Source organism: Delphinus delphis, chromosome 2, assembly GCF_949987515.2.
Source record: "Delphinus delphis chromosome 2, mDelDel1.2, whole genome shotgun sequence".
Taxonomy (NCBI): domain Eukaryota; kingdom Metazoa; phylum Chordata; class Mammalia; order Artiodactyla; family Delphinidae; genus Delphinus; species Delphinus delphis.
Window position 1 is genome coordinate 15,636,018 of NC_082684.1, and position 27,399 is coordinate 15,663,416.

The window sequence follows — 27,399 nt, forward strand, 5'->3', positions numbered from 1 at the left end:
CATCCTATAAGACAAAACTCTGGTCTTTCAGCATACTGTTTCCCAAAAGGTGCTATAAATTAGTTTTCAGTAAGCCATTCCATCATTCTGTTAGTAGCCCTCGGTGGGTGATGAGGGTATGTGATAAAATTAGTTAATTCCATGGGTATGAGCTGAATGCTGCACATCCTTCACTCTGAAATGAGTTCCTTTATCAGAAACACGGAATTCAGTGATGGTGGATAAGGTATCCTGTGTGTCCACAGGTGGTGGTGCTAGCAGAAGCACTGTGAATAGGGAAGGTGAATCCAAAGTTGATGTGTATTCCAGTGAGGATGACTCTTTGTCCTCTCCATAATGGAAGAGGTCCAATGTAATCAGCATGCCACCAGGTGTCTGGCTAGTTTCCCTGGGGAATGGTGCCATATCAGAGGTTCAGTTGGTCTCTACTGTTAGCAGGTTGGACACTCAGCAGTAGTGGTAGCAAGATCAGCCTCTGTAAAGAAAAGTCCATGTTTTTTTAACCCGAGCATAGACTCTGTCCTTGTCACCTTTGGCTCACTAAGCAAGTGCTAGCTGGCTAGGAAAAGAGGCTGCCTGATGTCCATAGAGCATATTATTTTGACCATCTGATTATTGAGAGCCTCCTCTGCAGTGGATGCCCTTATTGGGCTTTCCCTAGGCCACAAAAATCTTCACAGCCTATGCCCTTTCTGAGAGTTTTACGCACAAATCTATTTTCTAGATTTCCTTGTCTCTGATCTTCCAATCCTGTTTCTTCCATCCCTGAGTGTTCATTCAAATAGTTAACAGTGGCTAATGAATCAGTGTAAATCTGTCTATCTAGTTGTCTCTCACTACAAAAGTGGTAAACCAGATGTACTGCTTGAAGTGCTGCCCACTGGGAAGTTTTACTTTTACTGCTGTCCTTCAGGGTCACCCCTGAGTGGGGCTATGATGCTTTCAGGCAGGTACCAACATATTGTGTTGGAACATCTGTAAGTCTGGCTCGGATTTCTTCTTCCTCAGTCAGCTGATCATAATGAACACCTATGAGGCCATAGGTGTAGATTGAGAGAGAGAAGAGGCCTTGCACTATAGGATTTATTGCTGAAAGATTCTGAGCCACCTGTTGTTCATATAAATTACTTGTAACTTCCAGATCTCTCTAAGCCTGGTCTTTTCTATTCTGTGTCCAGTTGATGACAGATTGCTGTTGTGTACACCCAGTCAGTGGCTAGGTTGGTCATGTAGCTTTCAGTTCATGAAAGAAAGCTCAGGACATACAGTCACCTGATATTCCATAGTTAGGCATTTACTTACTGTCTAATAAGACCTAGTAGCAATCCAGAAACTACTTCTCAAAAGGAAAATAGTTATCTGTAAAGGAGGGCATGGAATTTCTCCCAGTCCGAAGTATGCTGCTTTGGTAGCTTTCCAGAGGTTCCATACAGCATCCCTATTTACTATAGACACTTGGAGTATCATTGAATCTGCTTGATCATAAGACCAAAGTGGAAGATCAGCTTGCCTTCTCTTGTTCTGGTCCCCACTGGAAGCTTATAAGTGGCTTGATAGATGGAGAGAGCAGCTCACTCAAATGTGGTATGTGTTGCTTTCCAAAAGGCCTACCAAGCATTCTGCTCCTTTTGTTCGTGGTAGGTGATGGGAGGTGTAGCAACTTGTCTTTCAGTTGGAGGGAATGTCTTGACATATTCCAGATCATTGGATCCACAGAAACGTCACTGAGGTGGCAGGGTTCCTGAATTTTTGTGGGAATTATCTGCCACTCTCTTGATTCACTTCTGTCTTACTAAGGCATCTAAAGTATTATGCTTGTTGCTTCCTGCTCCCCAGATCCATTCAGCATAATGTCATCAATGTAGTGGACCATTGAGATGTTTTATGGAATGTCAAGATGATCAGGATCTCTGTGGACTGTATTATGGCAAAGAACAGGAGAGTTGAAATAGCCCTGAGGCAAGGATTTGAAGGTGTCCACAGATACAAGCCAGGTAAAAGCAAACTGCTTCTGGTGGTCTTTACAAATTGGTATGGAGATAAAAGCATTAACCAGGGCAATAACTGCAGCGAAATGCTAGGGACTGTGTTAATTTGTTCTAGTAAAGATCTGGAAGAGTAGCTTCAATTGGAATCATAACCTGATTAAATTTATTATCCAGAGTTATTAGCTAAAATCCATCTTATTTCAGTACAGACCAAACAAGCAAAGATGATGTGATAGGTATTCTTACCCCTGCATATTTCACGTCCTTGGTAATGTCACTGATTTTTGCAATTCTCAGGCTTATGGTTTTGTTTCTGGTTGTCTTAGTAGAGAGGAATTTCCAGGGGTTTGTACTTACTTCTTCCTGTTGTAATGACCCTTACCCCATGGATCACAGAGCCAGCTGTAGAGCATTCTACAGGTTGCCAGGTATATCTATTCAACTTCAGGAATTGGGTGGGGTCCACAGACCACCTGGGTCCACTATGATTCAAAATTGGACTTAGATTCCATCTATCACATGATCACCATAAGGCCCCACTTTTACTGCTTGTACAACAGCAGCTTTTAGTGTTCTTAAGAACTAGTGTCAGTTCAGAGCCCATGTCCAGTAATTCCTGAAAGTTTGGATCTTTCCTTTCCTTCAGTTCACAGTCATTCTACTAAGCGGCCACAGATCCTTGGAGAAAGATTTATGTTATACACTTGTGACAGTGCTACAGGGTTCTTCCTCATTGGAACTTGGCCCTCCTTCAATCAGGGGGCTCTGAGTATATGAATTGGCTTAGGTCTGAAAACTGGTTGAGAAACTGTGACTCTCCATTGTGGTGATTTAAGTCAGGTGTTTTAGCCACCAGGTCTGGAGTTTTTCCTACTTATAGATCAAACACTAATCTAGTAAGTTACTTATTTTGTTCCTGGAGACACCATGATTAATTAGCCACCAACAGAAATCTCCACAGGCCAGCACATTCTGGTTATTAGTACATCCCTGCTGCCCTTTTTGATAAAATAATCTACCTTATTTTTGTTGGTTAAGTGCTGCTGCTTGACCTCTGCTTCTCCAGGATTATCTTTTGAATCAGGGAGCCCATATTAATGGTCACATTTCCCATTCCTGACCTTTATGGGAGGACAGTCACAGAGCTTTTCAGTGATGCAGGTGCTGCCCTTAATTAATGTATTTCTCAGTGCTTTCATGAAGGGACTATTTTCTAGACTTTTTCAAGGGTTGTAATTGATGGGAGGGTATGCAGTTTGCATGTGAAAAATCTCCTCCAACATTCTTACCTCCCTAGGGTTTTGGATTTCTTCCCGTATATCAGAGGTCAGCCCATACATCAACTCCAGCCCACCTCCTGATTTTATAAATCAGGTTTTATCAGAACACAGCCATGCTCATTCTTTCATGTGTTGTCTAGGTCTGCTATTGCACTACAGTAGCAGAGTTGAGTAGTCTGCAAAGCTGAAAATATTTACTCTCTGGTCCTTTAAGAAGTTTGCCAACCTCTGCCTTAGGGCATGCTGAGATTTGATTCGAGTTAGGGGTCTAGTGACAGCAAAGGAATGATTGTGATGGTTCTTCAGAAGGTTAAGCATCCTCTGCAAGGCATCTGTTTCAGAAGGTGTGTCTTCTCAGACACTGGAGAGGAAGCTATTTGCATTGGCCAGTGAAACTCCAAATAACTCAGAAGTTCAAGATTCTCAGTTTTGTCTGAGTCCAGCCAGATGCTCCCACTCCACGGTTAAGGGTTCTCTTCCCAATCAGCGGCCTAACTTTCACACAAGAAAACTTGGTGAGTGTGTGAATTCAATTGTCATTGTAAATATTCAGCAATATCAGCCCTGTCAGAAATTCTTCTAGGTTTGTCTTGGAAGTTCTCTACTCAGACCATGACTCGTGCTGAGAGTTTAAAAGAACCTGCGCTTGTTACTTCTTTCTGTAAATGCTCTGTGTATTCAGTGTAATCTTTTGTACAAACACAGAACTTGTGGTCACCATTATTGTTGTAATGGTCAAGGGCAGCAGCCGCTTGGACTCCCAGGGCACTCAGCTTCAGTGGATACTTCACAGTCAACCACAGGAGATAGCTTCGTTAATTGTTATGCCAGTGCATACCTTGGATTGCTAGCATCCATTTCCCATTGACAAGGGCTCAGCACTATGCTCAAGCCCAAAGAAAGGCATGACTAAACCAGTTCTGCAAACCCCATCTTTAATGGTCTGTCTCCTGTGACCACTTCAGTACCAGTTCTGTATCAATCAGAGACAGAAACCACCCCAGTAATTTGAACAGGGAAAATTTAATATGGAGTGTTAGCTAATGAACGGTGATTTAACTACTAAAAGGTGTGAAAGAGGATTCTAAGGGGTATAGAAGTAGCAGATGCAGAAAGCAGCTACTACCCATAGGGCTAGTGGATGGTGATCAAGGAATGAACTTACAGGGTGGACCCTCCCCTCTTCCCCCAGGCTGAGATTCAGATCTCTTTGGAGAGGGCGTAGGTGCCTCAGGAACATACAACCTGCCAGTGGAAAAGAAACTTGCCAGAGGGCTGATCTAGGAGATCTGCTATGATGGCAGAGAAACCCCCCTGTTCCCCCAGTTCCTGTCCGCTAATTGATCCACTGGTTACAGCACAGCAGAAGGAAGAAAAGTCCCTTCCTTCTTCTTTGGCCTTGCAGGAACCCTCCAGCACCCTCTACTGGCCAAAACCAAGTCAACTGGCAATGGAAAAATGTCCATAGGGTCCTGCTCCAGTAATCACATAGCAGGAACAAGGAGGGTGGATTTGGAGCTGAGAGGCAATAAATTAATATCAGGCCTTCTCCAGTTTCATGGCTATAACTGCTATCTGTGTGCTATTACCTCCCTTATGTATATCTCTAGCCTGTATATATCTTTTCCCTTGAACTCCAGAGAAGTATTAATGTATCAGACTGGCTCCTTGATGTCTTCATTTGAACTTCTCACAGGCATTCATAACAGGTACAAAACCAAACACTTGTACCTCCCCTAGTTTTTCCCATCTCAGCAAATGACATCATCAATCAAACGAAAAAATAGCCTCTACTTTTCTCTTTTTCCTACTTTACTCCCAGTTGGTCAAGGTCCTACCATCTCTTTCTTCAAAATATATACAAATCCTACCATTTCTCACTACCTCCACTGCTGCTACCCTGCTTCAGGTCACCATCATCTCTTGACGCTTAAGTATCAGAAATCACATCCTAGATTTCTAATGTATGCTTGATAATTACATGACTGCTTATTCTCAGTTCATTCTATAACTTTACATTCTATAACAGGTGTACCCTATCCCTCCCACTCCAAAGTTTATGCAAGACTTCAAAAGCCTTAGGGCTTTGAATATGCCTGCTACATCCCTTGCCGTCAAGTTAAGCCCATTTTTTGTGTTTGCCAATACAGCATTCACCCTTATTTTTTTTAAATTAATAATATTAACATCACTATTTCTTCATGTATAGTTTTGAAATATGTATAAATCTTCCGAGCTTAAACTGATAATTGCCTATTGTCAGATTTTTTTTTAATTTGAAAACATTTTTATAAAGATGACCTTATTTCTTAAATTTCTGTTTTGTTGGATAGAAACTACTAAGGTAGCAAACTCCCCGAACAACAACTTTTCCACATATATCATTGACTTTTTATGTTAGTCATCTCTCATTCTTTTCATCAGCTTAATTCCTTTTAAGGTAAATATCAGTACTCACTTTTGTTACATTCAGAAAAGGAAATGGTTTGTATTAACTCACGCTTGGAATGCCATACCATTGATCTCAATAGAAAACTTTATTATCTGCATCTTTATTTCTTTCTAATATTGATTAGAAACCATAATAAATATAGGAATCCTCTTTGAAATTAAAGTTTCCTTAAGCATATACTTTTTTTTTTAATAAAAGAAAATTACCTGATACATGCTCTCTTTCTCTTTTAGGTGGGAGATGTTGCTGTTTTTCTCCTGATGGTAAAGCTTTAGCTGTAGGTCTCAATGATGGAAGTTTCTTAATGGCAAATGCAGATACTCTGGAGGATCTTGTATCTTTTCACCACAGAAAAGACATTATTTCAGATATTCGATTTTCACCAGGTAAGATTTCATTGAAATCATACTTGATTATTAACTTGAGTATGGCAGTGAATGTATCAATGTGTGATTTTTATTAACTGTTATTTTATCTCAGAATTTTAGTTTTTTACTAGAAGAGGCAGTATAATGAGAGGTAAAAGCCCTATATTAGATCAGTGGCAAAATATCTGGCTTAGTGCCAATTCTGTCCCTAAATTTTCTGTGTGACTTGGGCCAAGGCATTTCTTTGAGCTTCATTTTCCTCATTTATAATGTAAGACAGATTGGATAACTGTTTTCATTATATTCTTAATGCGTTTGAAATTACATGAATTTTGCTTCTTCAATTTCCATATATTCATTACCAATGACAAAACCTACTATAATACAGGATTACTAATGTTAAGGCAAAATTTACTTATGTTGGCTTACTTATATTTTTTGTAAATTTAGAGATTTTCTTTTTTTTTCTGGTTACATGCAAAGAATATGAAAATTACTTTGTATATAATTTTTGATATTTTCTTTCCACTGAACCACCTCACTACATTAAAATTTTATTTAATTGTGTTAATTATAATATACATGAAAATGTTACCATTTGTCGTTTGACTCATATGTCTTGTTATAACTTAGGAAACATCTAAGAGTTCCTCCAAAAAAAAATTAAGAAAATTGACCCTAGTTGTAGAGTGTAAAAAATATTTCTAAGGGTAGAAAATTTCAAGCAAATATGTTTCTATTACAGGTTCTGGGAAATATCTTGCTGTAGCATCACATGATAGCTTTATAGATATATACAACGTAATGAGTAGTAAACGAGTAGGAACATGCAAAGGCGCTACCAGTTACATAACCCATATTGATTGGGATGTTAGAGGTAAGATTCTAAATAACTTACTATTTGATAAAAGTTTCATTTGACTTAGTATAGCTATTTTGGAGAAACAAGTAATTCAACAGATGAGTTCAAAAGCATTGTGAAAAACAAACGTTATTCTCAAAATGATTTCCACTACTTTATTTCACACCTAAAGATGAATGCTGTGAGTTTAGACTTTGCAATACTTCTAATGTAATTCAGATGATAGTACAGTAAGTGATAAATTCTTTAATTTGTAAAGTAATTTAAATATTATACAATTTTTTTTTAGTCATTTGTCCTGGTTTTGTCAGATAAGCTTGATATAAATAGTAACTGAAATTTTGGAAAATAGTTATGTTAATGAGGATTTTTTTTTTTTAGTAACAGTATTTGCCCCCACTTTTTTTTTGGCCTCGCCCCACGGCTTGCGGGATCTCAATTCCCCAACCAGGGATTGAACCCAGGCCACAGCAGTGAAAGCCTGGAATCCTAACCACTAGACCACCAGGGAACTCCCAGTTTTAATGTAATTTTCCCAGCATTCAATAAAATACATTCCCTAAAATTGTCATAGTTGTATAACATACAGAATTTAATGAGTATCTGTTTTTTAGCAGAATGCGTGGCATATGGCAATGTTTAATAATTTAGATAAATGCTAAATATTTTAAATGCTCCATTTTAGGAATTTTTGTTTCAGATAGTCACCTATATAAATCTCGTGTTGTAAATTAAAGTTTTTCCAAATGTAGTTTAACAAAATACTCTTTAAAAAAAAGGTTTCAAATTTTATTTCTAGGATTTTTACGAGTAGGAATATGCAAAGGCACTACCAATTACATAACCCATATTGATTGGGATGTATAACAACAGAAATAGTTCACATATACACACACACACACACACACAAATTAAGCCATTTATGAGTTTATTTACGTTATTATATATATGGTTGACTGCAGAGGGTTTAAGCTTAATTTTTCCCATAAAAGTTAAATATCATACTAACTGTATATGTATTTATATTTTGTATATGTGTATATTTTAAAATTTTTTTTTAAGGGAAGCTTTTACAGGTCAACACTGGTGCTAAAGAACAGTTATTCTTTGAAGCTCCCAGAGGGAAAAAACAAACCATCCCCAGTGGAGAGGTAGGAAGATAGTAGTGCTTGTAATGTTGATATGACAGAAAGTGGTTAGAAAGCTGATGCCTATCTGGGTAAAGGAAGAGATTCTATATTAAGAAAAGAAATAAATTGCTTGCTTGTATGTCTAGCTCTTCTCTAATTACTTTCCTCAAAGGATAAGAAGCATGCAATAGCATGTAAAAGACATGCCATCTAAGATTGGAGTACTGCATGTCTGTCAAATCTTTTGGAACCCATGTGCCTAAGATGCTTATTGGCAAATTCTCGTTTGAGGGGGAAAAAAAAGAAAAAAATGGGTTTGGTTTTGTGGCTGATATATTAGCAAAATTTTTTGACATGGCCAAGGAAGAGAAGCTAAACAAATATAATGTGAAAGTAGCTTAATAAGGAGTGGGACTGTAAGTAAAATTCTTAATTTCCAGTAATGATTAATTGGAAAATATGCTTATAAACTATTAGTAGAAGTTTAGACATGAAGTGTAAGAATAAATTTCTTGATTATTCTAAAAGCAGAAAAAGTCATATATTATCACTGTACGTTCCGCATCTAGAATACACAGTGGATATATAATAAATACATCTTGAATAATGTTATGTTAAAATTTTTCTGTAGGAACTAGTGGACTTGGGAAGCTACAAAACCAAGACAGCTACTAATTTGTTTAACTGTTTTTATTAAAATTTTTAATTTATTTGTGACATATATTAATTACAAAGAAAAATATTCAGATTTTTTGTTGTTAATTTTTTAGGGTTAGATGTTATAACCTTAGAGCATTTTTTTTTTCTTTTTTAGGTAGAAAAAATTGGTTGGGCATCATGGACAAGTGTGCTTGGTTTATGTTGTGAGGGAATTTGGCCAGTAATTGGAGAAGTCACAGATGTAACTGCCTCTTGCCTCACCAGTGACAAAACAGTCCTAGCTACTGGGGATGATTTGGGATTTGTGAAGTTATTTAGATATCCTGCTAAAGTATGTGTTTTTCTTTAATTCTCCTAATGATCATAATTATAAAAATGGTTAATGCCCTTTCATAGCATTTCTTTTTGTAATATGAATATTACACATGGAATATGTAATGTTGTAATATGAAAGGTTCAGAATTACGTTTCCTATTCTTGACATCATATTTATAGCTTTTATCTATAGATAAAAAGTATTATCTATAGATAATAGTAGTATTATAATTTATGAAGTAGTATTATAATTTATGATCCTATACCTTAAGTTATATATTATATTGTACAGTTTCTCAGTATTGAGGAGTATCCATAGCCCTTTTAGAAGAAACATTCTTTTAGCCCTAATATTAAAGAATTTTAGTATTCTTTTGATTAAATATATACCATTAACAGGAAATATAAACTTTTGATATTTACAACTTTAACATTTAAAATGTTCTAACAAATTAAATACAAAATACTATAAATGACACTACCTATAAAGTCAAAATAACTTTGGTTTAATGTGAATGAGTGATGTTATTTTCCTAAAACCAAACTGTAGAGATTCTTTGGAATGTGCATGCCCATGCTACTGTGTGCTGTGTGATGACTAAATTCTTTTATTGCTTTCCTTTATTCAAACCACTGGGAAACATTAGGCTTTCACTTAGCACAAAAATAAAATTCATATATCAAGTATAGATGCATTTATTTCTTAATTGTCACAAATTCAAATATATGTTGTAATCTAGTACCAACATGAACATAAATATAAATTTGAAATATGGCACTGAAATCGTGATATTCAGTGCATGGTGGTCTTAATTAACTGCTCATATGAATATTTTTAGATCAGCATCTAAATGAAAACACAAGTTTAAAAATTCCTGTAGAGAACTCAGGCACCCAAGAAAATATTTCACAAATCCTTGTTTTAGATACGCTTAAGTAGTAGTACCTTCTGTATAAGAATGTGTTCCAATAGAACATTTATTAGTCAAAAACATCATTCTCAATATTCTAGATGGTATAGGAACCTTAAAAATACCAGGATATTGGTCTGCAGATTCCTTCTTCACCTTACTGTAGCAAGAACCACAAAATCTTAGGGAAGCTACCTTCTTACAGTGTTTTGATGACAGATTCACCTTCTATTTCAGCTAATTTTTATTAAGAGTCTTCATTTCCAAAGAATTCACTGATTTAGCTATTACTGTGTTTTGTATATTTAAGACATTTCTTATTTTAACACCCTTGAAAAGATGTCCATCTAAAACCTGCTTATGATATGTTGATCTGAAATTTACTTATGAAATTTGGTAATGCTAGTGTTTAGATTTAAAAGTTGCCAGTATCTATAACTTGGATTTTTCTTCATATTTACAAGAAAAATACATTCCTATGTGTAACATCTGCTTATAAACAAAAACAGTAATGAACTACGATGAAAGATATTTACTTGGGTATATACCAAAATGTTTGCTAATTACTTTTTGTTAATATGGCCGTGCTCTATGTACATAGGCATTTATATACTGATTTTCCCAGTTATTGTGTCTATTTCCAACAATATGTCTGCTTAGCCATTGTTCTAACAGATATGTACTATTCCAAAGATATCCACTGTAATTAGCTATTGCTCTATTGAATATTTAAGGTATTTAAAATGTTTCACTGCTATAAGTAAATACTGTAGCAACTATTTTTTGCACAGAAAATGTCTTAGCATAGATCTCTTAAAGAGGGATTGGTGAGACAAAGGTCAGCATTTTCATGCTTTTCAATGTAGAATGCCAAGTTGATTTCCAAAAAAGTTATGCCCATAGTACTAGCAATGTGCAAAACTACTCGTTTTATCCTGTCCTCATCAGGTTTGGGAATTGTTATTTTTTATTTTAGTGAGTTTCAGTATTTTCTTTTTTTTTTTTTTTACAAGGTGCCTTGTAATGATTAATTTCCAATCACAGATTAAGAAATAAATTCAAAATTATAACAATGTTTTCAAGTAATAAAATTTCTCAGAAAGATTTTTTGAATTTTTTTTTTTTACCTTTAGGGAAAATTTGGAAAGTTTAAGAGGTATGTGGCCCATAGTACACATGTCACAAATGTGCGCTGGACTTTTGATGACAGCATGTTGGTTACCTTAGGAGGTACAGATATGTCTTTAATGGTTTGGACAAATGAAATGGAGGGATATCGAGAGAAAAGGCCTTGTGATAGTGAAGAATCTGATATAGATTCTGAAGAAGATGGGGGTATGTCATTTTAAAATATTTTAGTTTAACGAAAACATAGAAAAAATTTAGCACAACTGATGTAAACTGTGGAAGTTAAATAAGTAATAATAATACTTGAATAATTGTGGTTTTAGTCCTTTCGGTCTATTTAACAACAGAATTTGTTTTGTGAATCAAAAACAACAGGCTGTCATATACTAATAACTTAGATATTCTTCATTTACCAATGAATGATAATCATACTTTAAATTAGTACTGTTAAAATAAATTTATAGCATTGAGCCTCATACTTTAATTTTGGTTTTTTCCTAATATACCAGTAATACCAGCTCATTACAGAAAAATTAGAAAGTGTGTTTTCAATAAAAAATAAACACAGCATCCATAATTTGACCACTTGGAGGTAATCTCTGTTTAACATTTGGGGTATACCCATAGGGGTATGTGTATTTATATACATTATATTTTTTTAACAAAAATGATATCATATTGAGTTTATTTTTTGTAGCTTGCTATTATCACTTAGCAATACTTTGAGAATTTTATCATTAAATATTCTTCTACATCATTTTTACTGGCTGTATGTTATTGCATAATTTGATTATAACACAGTGTATTAAACTTATTTCATATTGTTGAACATCCTTGTATCCAATTTTTAAGATCATACGTGAGCTCCTCAGTTATAACATAGAGAATAATTCTTATATTTTGATGTTAGGCTATGACAGTGATGTCACAAGGGAGAATGAAATCAGTTACACCATCAGAGCCTTATCAACAAATATTCGCCCAGTGTTTGGAATCAAGCCTCATTTGCAACAAAAAGAACCCTCAGTTGATGAGAGGTAACAATCAAGTTTAAAACTAGATGAAGAAAAAGATATTGGTATTAAAACTTGAATTGATTGTTTAACTGAATGAATTTTTGCAAAAACTCAGTAACAGTGGTACTCTTGCATTTTACAGTTCCCAGCACCTCTCAGAAAGCATGTTTGTCCTTAAATACTTTTTGGTAATGACACTGTCTTTTGCAAGTAGCTTAGGGAATGATGCTACATATAAAGTCTATATGATTAAAGGAATCTTATTTGCTAACTTTTATAAATATATGTGATAGGGTTTCAAGATGAATCCAATACCTATTATGTTTTAGGAAGCACATGAGCAGAGAGATGATTAAATTTTTAAAAGGCCTTTTTATCCATGTGCCTTTTTGATCAAGAATAGAAAGTCATTATTTTAAAATTTTTCCAAAAAGGCAAGTTGAAGTATAGCTTGTCTCTAATGGGAATTATTGGTCTTTGTCTAGAATCAGCAAATCAAAAGTAAGGCTATGTGCACTGCAGTTTTATGAGGAAAGAGAGAAACTGTGAGCCTGATGCTTTTCAAATCATTAGAGAAGATAGAAAGCAATAAAGAGGCATATGGATCAGTGAATGGCATGGATTTCAGAAATGAAGAGGTTTTAAGAAATGATAAAGGAGGGCTTCCCTGGTGGCGCAGTGGTTGAGAGTCCGCCTGCCGATGCAGGGGACACGGGTTCGTGCCCCGGTCCGGGAAGATCCCACGTGCCGCGGAGCGGCTGGGCCCGTGAGCCATGGCCGCTGAGCCTGCGCGTCCGGAGCCTGTGCTCTGCAACGGGAGAGGCCAGAACAGTGAGAGGCCCGCGTACCGCAAAAAAAAAAAAAAAAAAAAAAGAAATGATAAAGGAAAAATTATTCAGAAACTACATTGAAGAACAAAGAAGCAGTGGGAGGTAGGAACAGCAGTGACCTCTTCTGTAGAAAGCTGTGGTGAGGAAAATGTTATTATAAAAAGTTAGTATTTGAGGGAAAAGCTAAAAATGAAAGGGAATTCATTCACAGTGAACAGAATTTGTGGAAAATTCAAATGAATGTATAGTTAGTGAGGATAGTGCTAAAGACCATTGGAGCCCAGCTAGATAGAAATAATATTAAAAGAAAGCATTGGCAGAGGAATTTGAGTTTGCACCTATGGATTTAATATCCAGGGAAAAGAATGAAGTTGGAAGGGTGAGATACATGTTATTGATGGAAAAGGGGGGAGAACTAGAGATGCTGTTGAACTGAAATTCTAGGTAGAAGGTTGAGGTCATGATGCCTCCACAGCTCCTCTTCCAGGTGCCCCATTTGCTGATGGTGGTATACCTCAGATAATAGCAATGGGGGGTCACCTTACAGAAAGAGGGTAGACAGTGATTATCTGTTTATTCATCACTTATAAAGAGGCAAGTTATTAAACTAGAGGTATGTTTTTTAAAAGCTGAGCAAGGTTGAAATGACTTGGTAGAAGGCTACGTCATATAGTGCAAATGACATGGTTTTTGGAATCAGATAAATGGGTTAAAATATTCATTTTTATCATTTGCCAGTTGTGTGACCTTGAGAAACCATTCTCTCTGAGCCTCAGTTTCCACAAAGGAAAAATAAGCATTATAATCCCCAATTTATGGAGTACTTCATGAAATGAAATAATGTATATAAGAATTTAAGTAGTAAGTCTTCACTCGCCCCTTCCTTGGAATAAAATACAAGGTAACCTAAGGAGATACCTGGTTAATACTGACACACTTCCTTTTTATTGAATTGAATTTCATTTCATTTCAGGCCGCGCCGCATGGCTTGGGATTGAACCCAGGGCCACGGCAGTGAAAGTGGCAAGTCCTAACCACTGGACCACCAGGGAACTCTCTAACAGTTTTTCTTTTTGGTACTGAAATTAAATATCCACAAAGTAATGAACACTACCTATATATTTATTAATCAGAAGAGTACATATCAGTATGCAAATATAGATGTTCATAATTAGAATATTTGCAGTATAGTACTTAATATTACCTAAAAGAAATTATACCTCACAGGTAATGAAAAATGTAATATAGGGAAGAAGCAACTCTAGACATTCCCATTAATCTTTTTCATTTATTATATTGATTTTTTGAAGAAAATATTATCACTTATCAGATAAATTTGGTATGTCAGAAAATGTGACCTAATTTTAATCTGTAGGCCATCTCTCATGGTAAAACACTTAAATTTCCTCCTTCATTGCTGAAGAGACCTGAGTTCTGATAGATGGAAACATTTTACTGCTCACAAAGAATGGTTGACACTGTCATAATTGTAATCTTTGCTGTTAGCTTGCATTTTTTATAGCTAACTTTCTCAAAATTATTTTTTATTTTGCATTTTGTCCTCAAATTATTTTACAATTCACCTCTACTAAATTCTTCTGAAAATGCCAACGCAGAAGAAGTCATTATTGTGATTCATAGTTAGGAGCCTTCATTTTCATAAAATGCAGGAATCAAAGGAGATAAAAATGAAGAGATATTTCTTTTCATCAGCTTTGAATTTTTGTGAGGAGATAAAATGGTCTGTATACATAATTGTTTTCATGTTTTAAATAAAGTATATTGTCATATACAAAACAAAGCACTTTTTAAACAAAACAGATGCTTGTCAAATATCCACTTAAAAGGAAAATATTTCTGATGACAGTTTGACAACTTTATTTAGTTGACACTTTCATGGAGTCTTTTTCCTAAATGACATTAATAATTTTATGTTTTTCTTTTTCTATAAATATTTTTATAGCTAATCTTATGTATTTTAAGTAGTTACTTGTCAATCAAATTTCCAGTATTTTTGAATAAAAATATTCAAAACAATGTGACATAAAATTTAGGCCTTTTTGTATTTCATTAGAATTCTGTTGACATATTATCTTTAATCTGTTTAGTAAACTGCTACATTTTATTCATCATCAGTTTTCATGTATATCTCCTTACTTTTTTCCTCTTGCTCCTTTTGAAGGCAGGGAGTAGTAAGGTAAGTATTTTGTTCAAGAAAATACTTTACTCAAAAATTTATTCTTCTATTTTGGTCTTTGTGGTATTTTACGGTTTCGTTTTGTTTTTTTCCCCTATAAAACATTGAACTACGTTTGTTGAGAAAGAACCAGAAAGTGAAATAGGACAAATCCTACAGAAGAGTTGCATTTATAGATACAATATGTGGGTGTTGTTATGAGGGTCTTCATTATAATCAGTGTTTTTACAAATGACTTTTCACAAACTCCTATACTCTAATAGTTTAGTTTTTCCTTAAATTTCAAAGACTCATAAAAACAGTTAGTCACACATATTTATCAGTGAAAATTCTTTCAGTTGATAACAAACCTGTTAGCTTCATTTAATGCTTGTTTAATGTATTCATTAATTTCAAAACATTCACATATGGGCAGTAATGATATTTGTATGTTTAATAAAATGATACGTGCAAGAAGGGACTCTTTAGGGTGCTTTTGTAGCTACCTTTAGTGAGATAAAAATGTCTTCAGACAGTTTCTGAAACAGGACAATATGGAAAAGCCTAGTCTGTTTTAGAAGTAAAAAAGGTACCAGTAGGAAAATGCTGGCAGATAGGATGAAAAAGTCGATTTGAGATCAGATTGTACAACACATCAAATATAAGGCACTCCTTAATTAATTTGGCAGATATCAGGACTTCATTATCTGTTTTAAGCAGGAGGTGATGTGTGCAAAGATATGAGTCCAGACTGTGATGTGACTTCTAAAAAAGCCCTCATAATCTTATACTATTTTAAAAGAAATAAAACATTCAGACCTAACGTCAGATCTGGAGTAGCTTATTCAGGACTGATCTCTGCATTTTAAAGGGACATTGGCAGTTTACAGTGATCTAGAAGGAAACAGAGGGTAAAGGAATGTTGGGAGGCCACTTTACACAAAGAATAATTCATCGCTTTGGGAATCACTAGTTTCAAAAAAAGAAAACAAAGTGGAGATATAATTGCTGTCTTAGGTATGAATGACTTCTGTAGGAGTGACCTCCTTGTGACGAGCAGTGTTCATGCAGAGTTTAGTAAATGACCACTTGTCATCAGTGCTATGAAGGGATGTTCTAGACATGTAAAGACGATTCCTGGTTTCACTGGGAGGATGGATAAGATTAACTTCTGTGATCCCTTCCAGTTCTGTTCAGTCATTATGTTGTTAAGGGGAATTTCTTTTCTTTTAAGTTACTTCCTTTGCTAGAAAAGTCCCAAATCCAGCATGGTCCCGAGACTCACTCTGCCTACTTGGTTAGACTGGCTGACTGGGAATCCCTTTTGGGTCAGGGGAGGGGGAGCTTAGTTAGGTTCCTTAGGCAGTCCTTAATAGCAGGGCCAGTGCTACCAGCCATTTAAGTTAATAAACATTAAGTAAGCTTAAATATTTTGTTTGAAATTCAGATTGCACTGTGGAAAAATAAGAATGGCAAGCTTTAATGTTTACAACATAGAACATATTGAATTCTTTTCTTTTTCATCTTCTTTCTTCTGATTTCCCTGCCATGAATGCAGTAGCCCTAAGCCTAGGCCTTTTCTTATATATAGCAATAAATAAAAACAATAGCCCTTTACTATATACAATATAGTTTATCTGCATTAAACTTGTAAACATATTTTATTACAGGAAATATTGTACTACTATTTTAAATGCAAATCTGTGTTGTAATCTTTTCCCTTTTTTATCTGCTGCTGGAAAGAGGTTCCAGGTAATCCTCTCTCTTTGCTATGCTCTATGCGACCCAATTTTGTATCTTTGTTATCTTTCATATTTACCATTAATAAGCTATGTTACTTGGTGTTCTTTACTTCTATTCACAGTTTTCCATGTTTTTCTCCTTTGAAATCAGTATGCGTGAAATGACTACATCTTAATTATTGGATTTGTACTATATAAGTAACTGCTTTACTAAAACTTTATTCATTCAACTTGTATAATTTTCCAAGTTGTAGAATTTCAAGCAATAATATATCTTATATAAATTATCTTTATAAAAATTAAAATATGCTTAACCATTTTACAGGATTTATAGATAAAAATTATACATTTATTAAAGTTCTCAGACAATAATGTTGAATAAAGTTCAACAAAATTGACTTGGAAGTAAAGCCAAAGCTTCTGTCATTCTTCAAAATGATTTTAGCAGAAATATTTTTAAATATTATAAAGTGAGTTATATTTATTACTTACAGATATTCAAAAAAGTATATGAAAAAGGTTTGAAACCAAAAAATTTTGTGATAATTTGAAAAGTTCTTTATAGAGTGTTGCAAGTGCATTTAACTTTTATGTCACCAGTCATGCTTCTATACTTCTACGTACTGCTTCACATTATATATGAAAATACACATTTCTCTTATATTACATGTTCAAGATATAACACTTCATTTACTTTTTATAGATGTATAATTTGAAAATCATTTTGAAAATGCAAATATATTGTTATGCCTTTAATTTTATGGATTTATTCAGAAACGTTGGAATGTTTTCCACTGGAAAGTTAATTTACATCATTTTCTGATTTAGTTGTTACAAAATTAATATTAAAATTTGAAAGAGGAAGTTGATATATGATTGATTTAGATTCAGTATTTAGGTTACTAAACATTTGAATAACGGCTCTCTGAGTTAAAACTAAACTAAATGATGTGTGTGGATTTTTAAAAAATTAAACAAAGGGTTTTTTTTTAGGGAAGAGTCTCCACATTTAAATAATAGAAAATGGGAACTCTATACACCTAATGACACATTCATTATAAATAGATCCTGAACTAGTGATGGAAACAGAGAAGGAGAGGGATAGATTTGAGAGCTACTGTGTAGGTAAAGTTGAAAAATATGTAGTTAATAGTGAGAATAAGGGAAGAGAAGGAGTTGGAGACAATAGTAATAACCTTTTACAGAGTGTTGTATGGTTTACAGTGCTTTGTAACTGTAAAATGTCTTGCTTGACTAACTGAAGGCGATGCCATAACCATACTAGGGACTTCAGAAGAAGAGAAGTTAAAGGGCACAGAGGAGCAGGTAAAGAGTACAGATTTGAACTCACACATGACTTATGTTGCCAACAGTATGGAAAGTTTATACAAATATTTTCAAAATTCAAGAAGAATGTATTGAGTACCTGCCATGTGAAAGATACTGAGGTAGCTTACTTTAGAGCAGTAATCTAGGCTTTGTTGATAATGTACACCATGTAGAAGTTTTTGAGTGTGTAAAACTAACATTTGTATATTTTTATCATCTATATGTTCTTGTGCTATTATATTAGTTACATTTATGAAGCATACACCAAAGAAGTTAAAAGAAAAATGAATAGAAGTTCTAATATTTTCTTTCCACCTTTCTGCTTTAGAAGATATCAAGATAAGGAGGGTGGAGTCTAGTGAGAAACACAGATTGGGTTCATTTTTGTGAAGGTGTGTCAGAGACATCTGCCTCTGGAGGGCAGGTGAGAGAAGCCCAGTGAAGGCAGCCAGTGATGGGTTCCTTTCCTCTTTCCCACTTACCTGTTTCAGGCCTCCTGTGAGCAGGGCCCCGCCACAGCCAGTGAAACTCCAGACCAACAATGTCGGCAAGAAAAAGAGACCCATAGAGGTGAGGAAAATCCCACTCCCCGGTGTTAATTGGTACCTTAAAATGTATACAGGGTTTAGTTTGTTTCCTTTTTGGAAAACATCTAAATCTTTTCTTTATTCTTTATGAAAATAAATGTACTGATGAATATTCTTTTTTGTTTGGTTGTAAAAATTGATTGCTTAACTGTCAAATCTGAGTCTTAGATGGATATCCTGTTCCTTTTTTTATTAGTCTTTCTTTTAGTTTTCTATGAATAATACCCTAAATTGAACTGTATCTCAGAGAACTTCTAAATGTAAATGTATGAAATGATCTGTGGTTTATGGAAGCATAGGCACTTTGGCAGTGTCTTATACTTAGCAGTTTGAATTTATAAGTTAAAGGTTTAATGCTTACACCAAATCAGGAACTTTTACTCCATGTGATGTATTCACTGTAGGGTTTAATGAAGGTTCTGCTTCAAAGCAAAGAAACCTTTGCACAATAATTGAGCAAAAAAGGCAGGCATTTCATAATCTCAGTATCAGCAGCAACAAGCAAACTGTGCTAAGTGAGGTCTACAACAAGGCATAAAGCTGTGGGAGGGTGATTGTTGTACTTCCTACCCCACTCAGCCTCACAGGGTCAGTGAAAATGGACACTTGGAGTAGCAGAATTATCTGCTAGAACTTTAGCATGAGTTATCAGAGACAGCCTGCTTAGTGCACAAAGCTGATATACTGTCTGGATCCTTGAAAGTACATCACTTGGACATAAGTTATCCTGAGTTACGTACGCAGATCAAATATTTTGACTAACAGTTTAACACAAATCAAAATATTCTTCTTTTGGACACAAGAAGTATCTCAATGTTTAACACATGAAATCTCAAGAACTAAAATTCTTGGAATCAGATGACCTTGTGGTTCTCCTTTCATTTTTATGACTTTATGTAGAAAAGTATGGAATGTGTGTTTCAGCTGCCCAAAACGGGTTACATAGAGAGGTATATCTAGGTTAATTTTGTGTTTGAAATTTGTAAAACATCAAAAATGCATCCTCCATTTTGACTGAAGACACCAGTACTCTATATAACAAAATAATGGTGAACATTTAGACACGAGGAATTGTATAATGGTTTTATCATTGTTATAGGACCTTGTGTTGGAGCTTGTTTTTGGCTATCGAGGCAGAGACTGTAGGAATAATGTTCATTATTTAAATGATGGTGATGATATAATTTATCACACTGCATCCGTGGGAATTGTGCACAACATTGCTACAGGTAGGAAACCCTGATTCTCCATTCCCCACTTTTTAAAATTTAGAATTTTTAATTTAGCATCTTAAAACTCTTTGTTAAAATATAAATAATTAAAATATGTGAATCTAGAATATAAATATTTCATACTGTAGAACTTTCTAGTAATATTTTAAGTAACAAATTTACAGTTTTGAAGACATTTAACATGGCAAAAAAGGATTTCATAACGCAAAGTGCTCAAAGATCTCGATGAGAAGTAAAGGATTACTGTATGTTGAAAGCACATTTTATAGCGAAACCGTTTGTGACTTTATTCTATTTCCCCATAACGTAAACGCATAAGTGGATGGTTTGGATGGTTGTCTTTGACGGTTAGTGACTGAAAGCAGCACGTTGGATGAGTGATTGCTAGGGAGCGGGGTGGAGTGGCAATGTTCACACTGAGCCCTCGGAAAGCCGAGGAGGTTAACTAAGAAAGCTGCTTGCCGGTGACTTGACTGATGATACCTTGTTAGATTCAAGAAAATGAGAAAATATTTCCTGATTTCTCTTTAACTGATTGGATTGTTGAAAAGCAAAGAAAGTTCTCTGAGCATCATTTGATGACCAATGATGTGATAATTCTACTAGTAATACTCAGTATTAATTTTGAATTCTATTTTATTACATATAGTTGTAAACGTCATAAAAGTCTAAAAGTTAGAAGTAAAAATATAGATTATCTAGTCCAAACATTTCTGGCTTTTTCCTCTGGTAGCTTCATTCTAATTAGGTAGAGTGGATTATGTGAGTCATAATCCCCCAACCCCTGGTCAGTATTAATAATTAATATGATATTTCTGTTTTAGTTGCCCTAAGAAAAAGATTTATCAGTATTACACAAATCAATGGCAATTTTCCATTTAATAATTTGGGTCATTTAAAAAAAATACCTCTTAGAAAGAAAATCCTCTTTGAGGCTTCACTTATCCTTCAAAGAGAATAGGGACGATAACAAAAGACAAATTACATAGGGATGAAAGTATAAATACACTTTCATATTTACACTTGTAATTTTCTTTATTTTTAATTTCCTGATTTTTAATTAATCATCTTTCTAATGATGGGGTGTAGCGAGAGATGGCAGAGGGAAGACTAAGCACCTGCTCCAGTCCTGGTTATTTGGCCCCTCACCATTATGGAGATACATTGCTCTGTTTACAGTCTAAGAAGTCTTGACCTATTAGCTGATCTACTAATTTAGCCAACAGCACATATAATTACTTGTTTGTTCCTTTAACTGAACTCTCAGCCCTGGGAAATATGAAGCCCATTTCACTTCGAGAAGTTCCTTTAAAGTAATGTTAGATATGTTAAATGACATTTTAAAAATGTTTTCTTTGGTTTTGTTTTGCTTTTCGGAGGACCTAGTATTGATGGTACTCTATCATCTGGACCCAGTCTACCGTCCTGACCTCATTTCCCACCCCTCCGTTTTACTTGCACAAGCCTACCTTTACTGCCTCCTGCACAATCATAGTCTGCTAAGGTCTCTTCACTGTCACTACTGCTAGAGTAATCACATTACTTCTTTGATCAGGATTCTTCAGTACCTCCCCACTGACTACAGAATAAGTATGAAATTTAATAATAGGCTTGTTTTCAAAATGCTCTGTAATTCTAGTTCCAATTTGCCTGCGCAACCTATTTCTTTCTTTCCTTTTTTGTTACCCTACACTTCAGCCAAATGAGCCATCTATATGCATACCCAGTACTTTCCTGCCTTTGTACCTTTGCTTCAAGTATCCCTCTCCCTGGAAGGCCCTTCCCCACTCACATTCACATTTACAGAATCTGTCGTGTCAGTCCAGAAGTGCCATCTGCTCGTAAGAAGAAGAATCTGCTACAAATTTCCATAGCATTTTGATCTTTAACTCTCTTGTGCCACTTGATGTCTTCAACCTCGTATTACGTGGTTTTATGCATTTCAGGGTTCGTTACTTTAAGGATTTCTTGGTCATGTTTCCATCCTTAGGATGAAGTGTATATGTTGTGCTCAAAAAATATGTGTTGGGACTTCCCTGGCAGTCCAGTGGTTAAGACTTGGCGCTTCCACTGCAGGGGGCACAGGTTCGATCCCTGGTCGGGGAGCTAAGATCCTGCAAGCCGCACGGCACGGCCACAAAAAATATATACATGTATGTGTGTTAAATAAGCAAGTAAGTTAAACACAGCAGTTTATTACTCTGTGTAAGTGCATTTGACTATTTCACCTTAAAGTTTTCAGATTTAATTCTCAAATTCTTTTTTTTCTAGGGACTCAGAGTTTTTATCAGGAACATAATGATGATATTCTGTGCCTCACTGTAAATCAGCACCCCAAATTTATCAACATAGTGGCAACTGGCCAAGTAGGTATGTTTCTATATTTTAAAAAGAAACAATTTTAAGTAATTGTCTTGTTCAAATTAATTTAATATCTTAGGAAAAAACTAAAACGTATTTGTGTATTGTTCAAAATGCATTTATACATAAAGCAGATACTCAGTTTTACCATATTATTTGCTTCCAGGCACCTTTCTCTCACTTGGGTTATCTGAGTTGGCTCAGATGGTTCAGAATTAAGAAGAAGCTATTCTGTGGTAGTTGAAATAGTTGGATTTAGTCCTGTAGCAGAAATTTCTGATGAGCAAAAAGTTTTTATTCAATAGCATATAAAGCAGAAAAGAAGAACTTGAGGAGAGAATGGTAAATAAGAGGAGCCGAGAAGTAACTGGACTGAGAGGGGGAGCACGTCTGCCTCAGCAGGGCATAATCTAGAAAGAAGAGAGAAGCCGAGTCTGTTCCATGTTAGTAGAGCCCTTCTGCCCTTTTCTTTGGCAGTGATCTAATTTGCCAACTATTTTTGAAATCCCCTATCTTGCTGTTTTCTTTCAACTCTATAGAAAACTTAAACGAAGGCTGTAACTCCACAAGCAAAATGTTGAGAGGATAGTAGGTCTCTTTAGGACATATCTACCAGTCATTGATCACTATGACTACTACATAATAGACGCGGTCAGTCACATCGTCACAACCCTGGTATAATTTGTAAAAATTATCAAAATCATTGGGTTTATTGGATCTCAGTGGGCCTCAATTGCTAAGCCAGCTTTCCAGATGTCTTTTTCTTCTTGAATAAGATAATTTTTGCTTCTAATATCTCTATTTTTCATAAATTACTAAATTGATCAGTTAGAAACTTGTTCTCTGGATCAATTAGTTCTACAGTTATGCCACAAAGACCTTTGTAATCTTCCTTTCTGTAAAATTTTCTACTTTTAAAAAGAAAGTAGACCAATACTTCACCTGTTATATACAAAATATTCTAATCTTTGAATATTATTTATTTATTTATTTATCGACATATAGTTGATTTACAATGTTGTGTTAGATTCTGGTATACAGCAAAGTGATTCAGTTATATATAAATGTATGTATTATTTTCACGTTCTTTTCCATTATGGTTTGTCACAGGATATTGAATATAGTTCCCTGTGGTATACAGTAGGACCTTGTTTTTTATCTGTTTTATATATAGTAGTTTGTATCTGCTAATCCCAAACTCCTAATTTATCCCTCCCCCACCCCCTTTCTCCTTTGGTAGCCATCAGTTTGTTCTCTATGTCTGTGAGTCTGTTTCTGTTTCGTAAATAAGTTCATTTGTGTTATATTTTAGATTCCACATGTGATATCATATGGTATTTGTCTTTCTCTTTCTGACTTACTTCACTTAGTGTGATAATCTATAGATCCATCCATATTGCTGCAAATGGCATTATTTCATTCTTTTTTATGGCTGAGTAGTATTCCATTTTGTATATATACCACATCTTCTTTATTCATTCATCTGTTGATGGACATTTAAGTTGCTTCCATGTCTTGGCTATTGTAAATAGTGCTACTGTGAACACTGGGGTGCATGTATCTTTCCGAATTAGAGTTTTCTCTGGATATATGCCCAGGAGTGGGATTGCTGCATCATATGGCAACTCTATTTTTAGTTTCTTGAGGAACCTCCATACTGTTTTCCATAGTGGCTGCACCAATTTACATTCCCACCAGTAGTGTAGAAGGGTTCCCTTTTCTCCACATCCTCTCCAGCATTTATTATTGGTAGACTTTTTGATGATAGCCATTCTGACCAGTATCAGGTGATACCTCATTGCAGTCTTGATTTGCATTTCTCTGATAATTAGTGATTTGAGCATCTTTTCATGTGCCTGTTGGCCATCTGTATGTCTTCTTTGGAGAAATGTCTGTTTAGGTCTTCTGCCCAAGTTTTGATTGGGTTGTTCATTTTTTTGTTATTCAGTTGTATGAGCTGTTTGTATATTTTGGAAGTTAAGCCCTGTTGGTCGAATCATTTGCAAATATTTTCACACAGTCCATAGGTTGTCTTTTCATTTTATTTATGGTTTCCTTTGCTATGCAAAGCTTACAAGTTTGCATACGTGCCATTTGTTTATTTTTGCTTTTATTTCTATTGCCTTGGGAAACTGACCTAAGAAAACATTGGTACAATTTATGTCAGAGAATGTTTTGCCTGTGGTTTCTTCTAAGAGTTTTACAGTGTCATGTCTTATATTTAAGTTTTTAAGCTATTTTGAGTTTATTTTTGTGTATAATGTGAGGATGTGCTCTAACTTCATTGATTTACATGCAGCTGCCCAGCTTTCCCAACACCACTTGCTGAAGAAACTGTCTTTTCTCCATTGTATATTCTTGTCTCCTTGTCTAAGATTAATTGACTGTAGGTGTGTGGGTTTATTTCTACACTCCCTGTACTGTTCCATTGACCCATATGTCTGTTTTTTGTTCCAGTACTGTGCTGTTTTGATTACTGTAGCTTTGTAGCATTGTCTGAAGTCTGGGAGGGTTATGCCTCCTGCTTTGTTCTTTTTCCTCAGGATTGCTTTGGCAATTCTAGGTCTTTTATGGTCACACATAAATGTTAGGATTATTTGTTCTAGTTCTGTGAAAAATGTTATGGGTAATTTCATAGTGATCACATTAAATCTGTAGATTGCTTTGGGTAGTATGGCCATTTTAATGATACTAATTCTTCCAATCCAAGGGCATGGTATATCTTTCAATTCTTTAAATCATCTTCAATTTCCTTTATCAGTGTGTTATAGTTCTCAGCATATTAAGTCTTTCACCTCCTCGGTCAGGTTTATTCCCAAGTAATTTTTTTTTATGCAATTTTAAAAGAGAATTTATGAGCTTCCCTGGTGGCGCAGTGGTTAAGAATCCACCTGCCAATGCAGGGGACATGGGTTCAAGCCCTGGTCCAGGAAGACCCCACATGCTGCAGAGCTATTAAGCCCATGCGTACAACTACTGAGGCTGTGCTCTAGAGCCTGTGAGCCACAACTACTGAGCCCGCACGCCTAGAGCCCATGCTCTGCAACAAGAGAAGCCACCACAGTGAGAAGCCCGTGCACCACAAAGAAGAGTAGCCCCCGCTTGCTGCAACTAGAGAAAGCCCATGCGCAGTGATGAAGACCCAATGAGCTATAAATAAATAAATAAATTTATTTTTTTAATGCATTTTTACTTTCCCTTTCTGATATTTCGTTGTTAATGTAAGAAATGCAACAGATTTCTGTATGTTAATCTTGTATCCTGCTACCTTGCTGAATTCATTTATCAGTTCTAGCAGTTTTGTGTAGAGTCTTTAGGGTTTTCTATATATATCATGTCATCTGCATATGACAGTTTTACCTCTTCTCTTCCAATTTGGATACCTTTTATTTCTTTTTCTTGTCTGATTGCTGTGGCTAAGACTTCCAATACTGTGTTGAATAGAAGTGGTGAGAGTGGGCATCCTTGTCTTCTTCCAGATTTTAGCAGGAAGGCTTTCAGCTTTTCACCATTGAGTATTATGTTGGCTGTGGGTTTGTCATAAATAGCTTTTATTACGTTGAGATATGTTCCCTCTATACCCACTTTGGTGAGAGTTTTTATCATGAATGGATGTTGAAGCATCCAAAAGCATTTATCAAATGCTTTTTCTGCATCTATTGAGGTGATCATGTAGTTCTGTTCTTTCCCTCCCCTCCCCTCCCCTTCCCTTCTTTTCTTGTTATGGTGTATCATGTTGATTGATTTGTGTATGTTGAACCATCCTTGTGACCCTGGGATGAATCCACTTGATCAAGGCCTATGATCTTTTTAATGTGTTGTTGGATTCAGTTTACTAATATTTTGTTGAGAATTTTTGTATCTATATTCATCAAAGATATTGGCCTGTAGTTTTCTTTTTTGGTATTGTCTCTTTTTTTAAATTTATTTTTTAATTTATTTTTTGGCTGCATTGAGTCTTGGTTGCTGCACGCGGGCTTTCTGCAGTTGCAGTGAGCGGGGCCTACTCTTTGTAGTGGTGTGCGGGCTTCTCATTGCAGTGGCTTCTCTTGTAGTAGTTGCAAAACACAGGCTCAGTAGTTGCAGTACACAGGCCTTAGGTCACGCTGGCTTCAGTACTTGTGGCACGTGGGCTCAGTAGTTGTGTCACGTGTGTTCTAGGGCATGTGGGCTTCAGTAGTTGTGGCTTGCGGGCTCTAGAGCACAGGCTCAGTAGTTGTGGCACACGGGCTTGTTGCTTCACGGCATGTGGGAATCTTCCTGGACCAGTGATCGATTCTGTGTCCCCTGCATTGGCAGGTGGATTCTTAACCACTGCGCCACCAGGCAAGTCTCTTTGGTATTGTCTGTGTCTTGTTTTGGTATTAGGGCAATGATAGCTTCATAGAATGGCTTTGGGAGTGTTCTCTCCTCTTCAGTCTTTTGGAAGGGATTGAGAAGGATCAGTATAAGTTCTTTGCATGTTTGGTAAAAGTCCTCAGTAAAGGCATCTGGTCCTGGACTTCGGTTTGCAGAAAGTTGTTCTTCTAGGTTTTCCAATTTGTTGGCATATAATTGTTCATAGTATTCTCTTACGGTTCTTTGTATTTCTGCAGTATTGGTTGTTATTTTTCCTCTTTCATTTCTTATTTTGTTTATTTGGGTCCTCTCTCTTTTCTTCTTGGTGAGCCTGGCCAGAGGCTTGTCGATTTTGCTTACTCTTTCAAAGAAGCAGCTCTTGGTTTTATTGATTTTTTTCAATTGTTTTTTAAAATCTCTATTGTATTTATTTCCTCTATGATCTTTATTATTTCCTTCCTTACGCTGGCTTTAGGTTTTGTTTGTTCTTTTTCTAATTCTTTTAGGTGGTAGGTTAGGTTGTTTATTTGAGATTTTTCTTGTTTTTTGAGGAAGGCCGGTATGCTATGAACTTCCCTCTAAGAACTGCTTCTGCTGCATCCCATAGATTGTGTATGGTTGTGTTTTCATTGTCATTTGTCTCAAGGTATTTTTAAATTTCCTCTTTCATTTCATCATTGATCCATTGGTTTTT

At 35.5% G+C, this 27,399-nt stretch overlaps 1 protein-coding gene across 4 annotated transcripts in view; it reads left to right on the forward strand.

The window, feature by feature from the left end:
- EML5 (EMAP like 5) overlaps positions 1-27,399 on the forward strand; it is a 160,773-nt gene that overhangs the window by 106,896 nt on the left and 26,478 nt on the right. For 2 of the 4 annotated variants that reach the window (XM_060003356.1, XM_060003359.1), the window contains exons 22-30: positions 5,954-6,106; positions 6,834-6,965; positions 8,013-8,101; positions 8,895-9,071; positions 11,100-11,301; positions 12,005-12,131; positions 18,679-18,757; positions 19,874-20,003; positions 22,278-22,376. In XM_060003356.1, the coding sequence (XP_059859339.1) occupies positions 5,954-6,106; positions 6,834-6,965; positions 8,013-8,101; positions 8,895-9,071; positions 11,100-11,301; positions 12,005-12,131; positions 18,679-18,757; positions 19,874-20,003; positions 22,278-22,376 (1,188 nt within the window). Of the gene's footprint in view, positions 1-5,953; positions 6,107-6,833; positions 6,966-8,012; positions 8,102-8,894; positions 9,072-11,099; positions 11,302-12,004; positions 12,132-15,122; positions 15,138-16,859; positions 16,869-18,678; positions 18,758-19,873; positions 20,004-22,277; positions 22,377-27,399 lie in introns of all 4 variants that reach the window. The other 2 variants (XM_060003358.1, XM_060003357.1) reach the window with 2 other exon arrangements.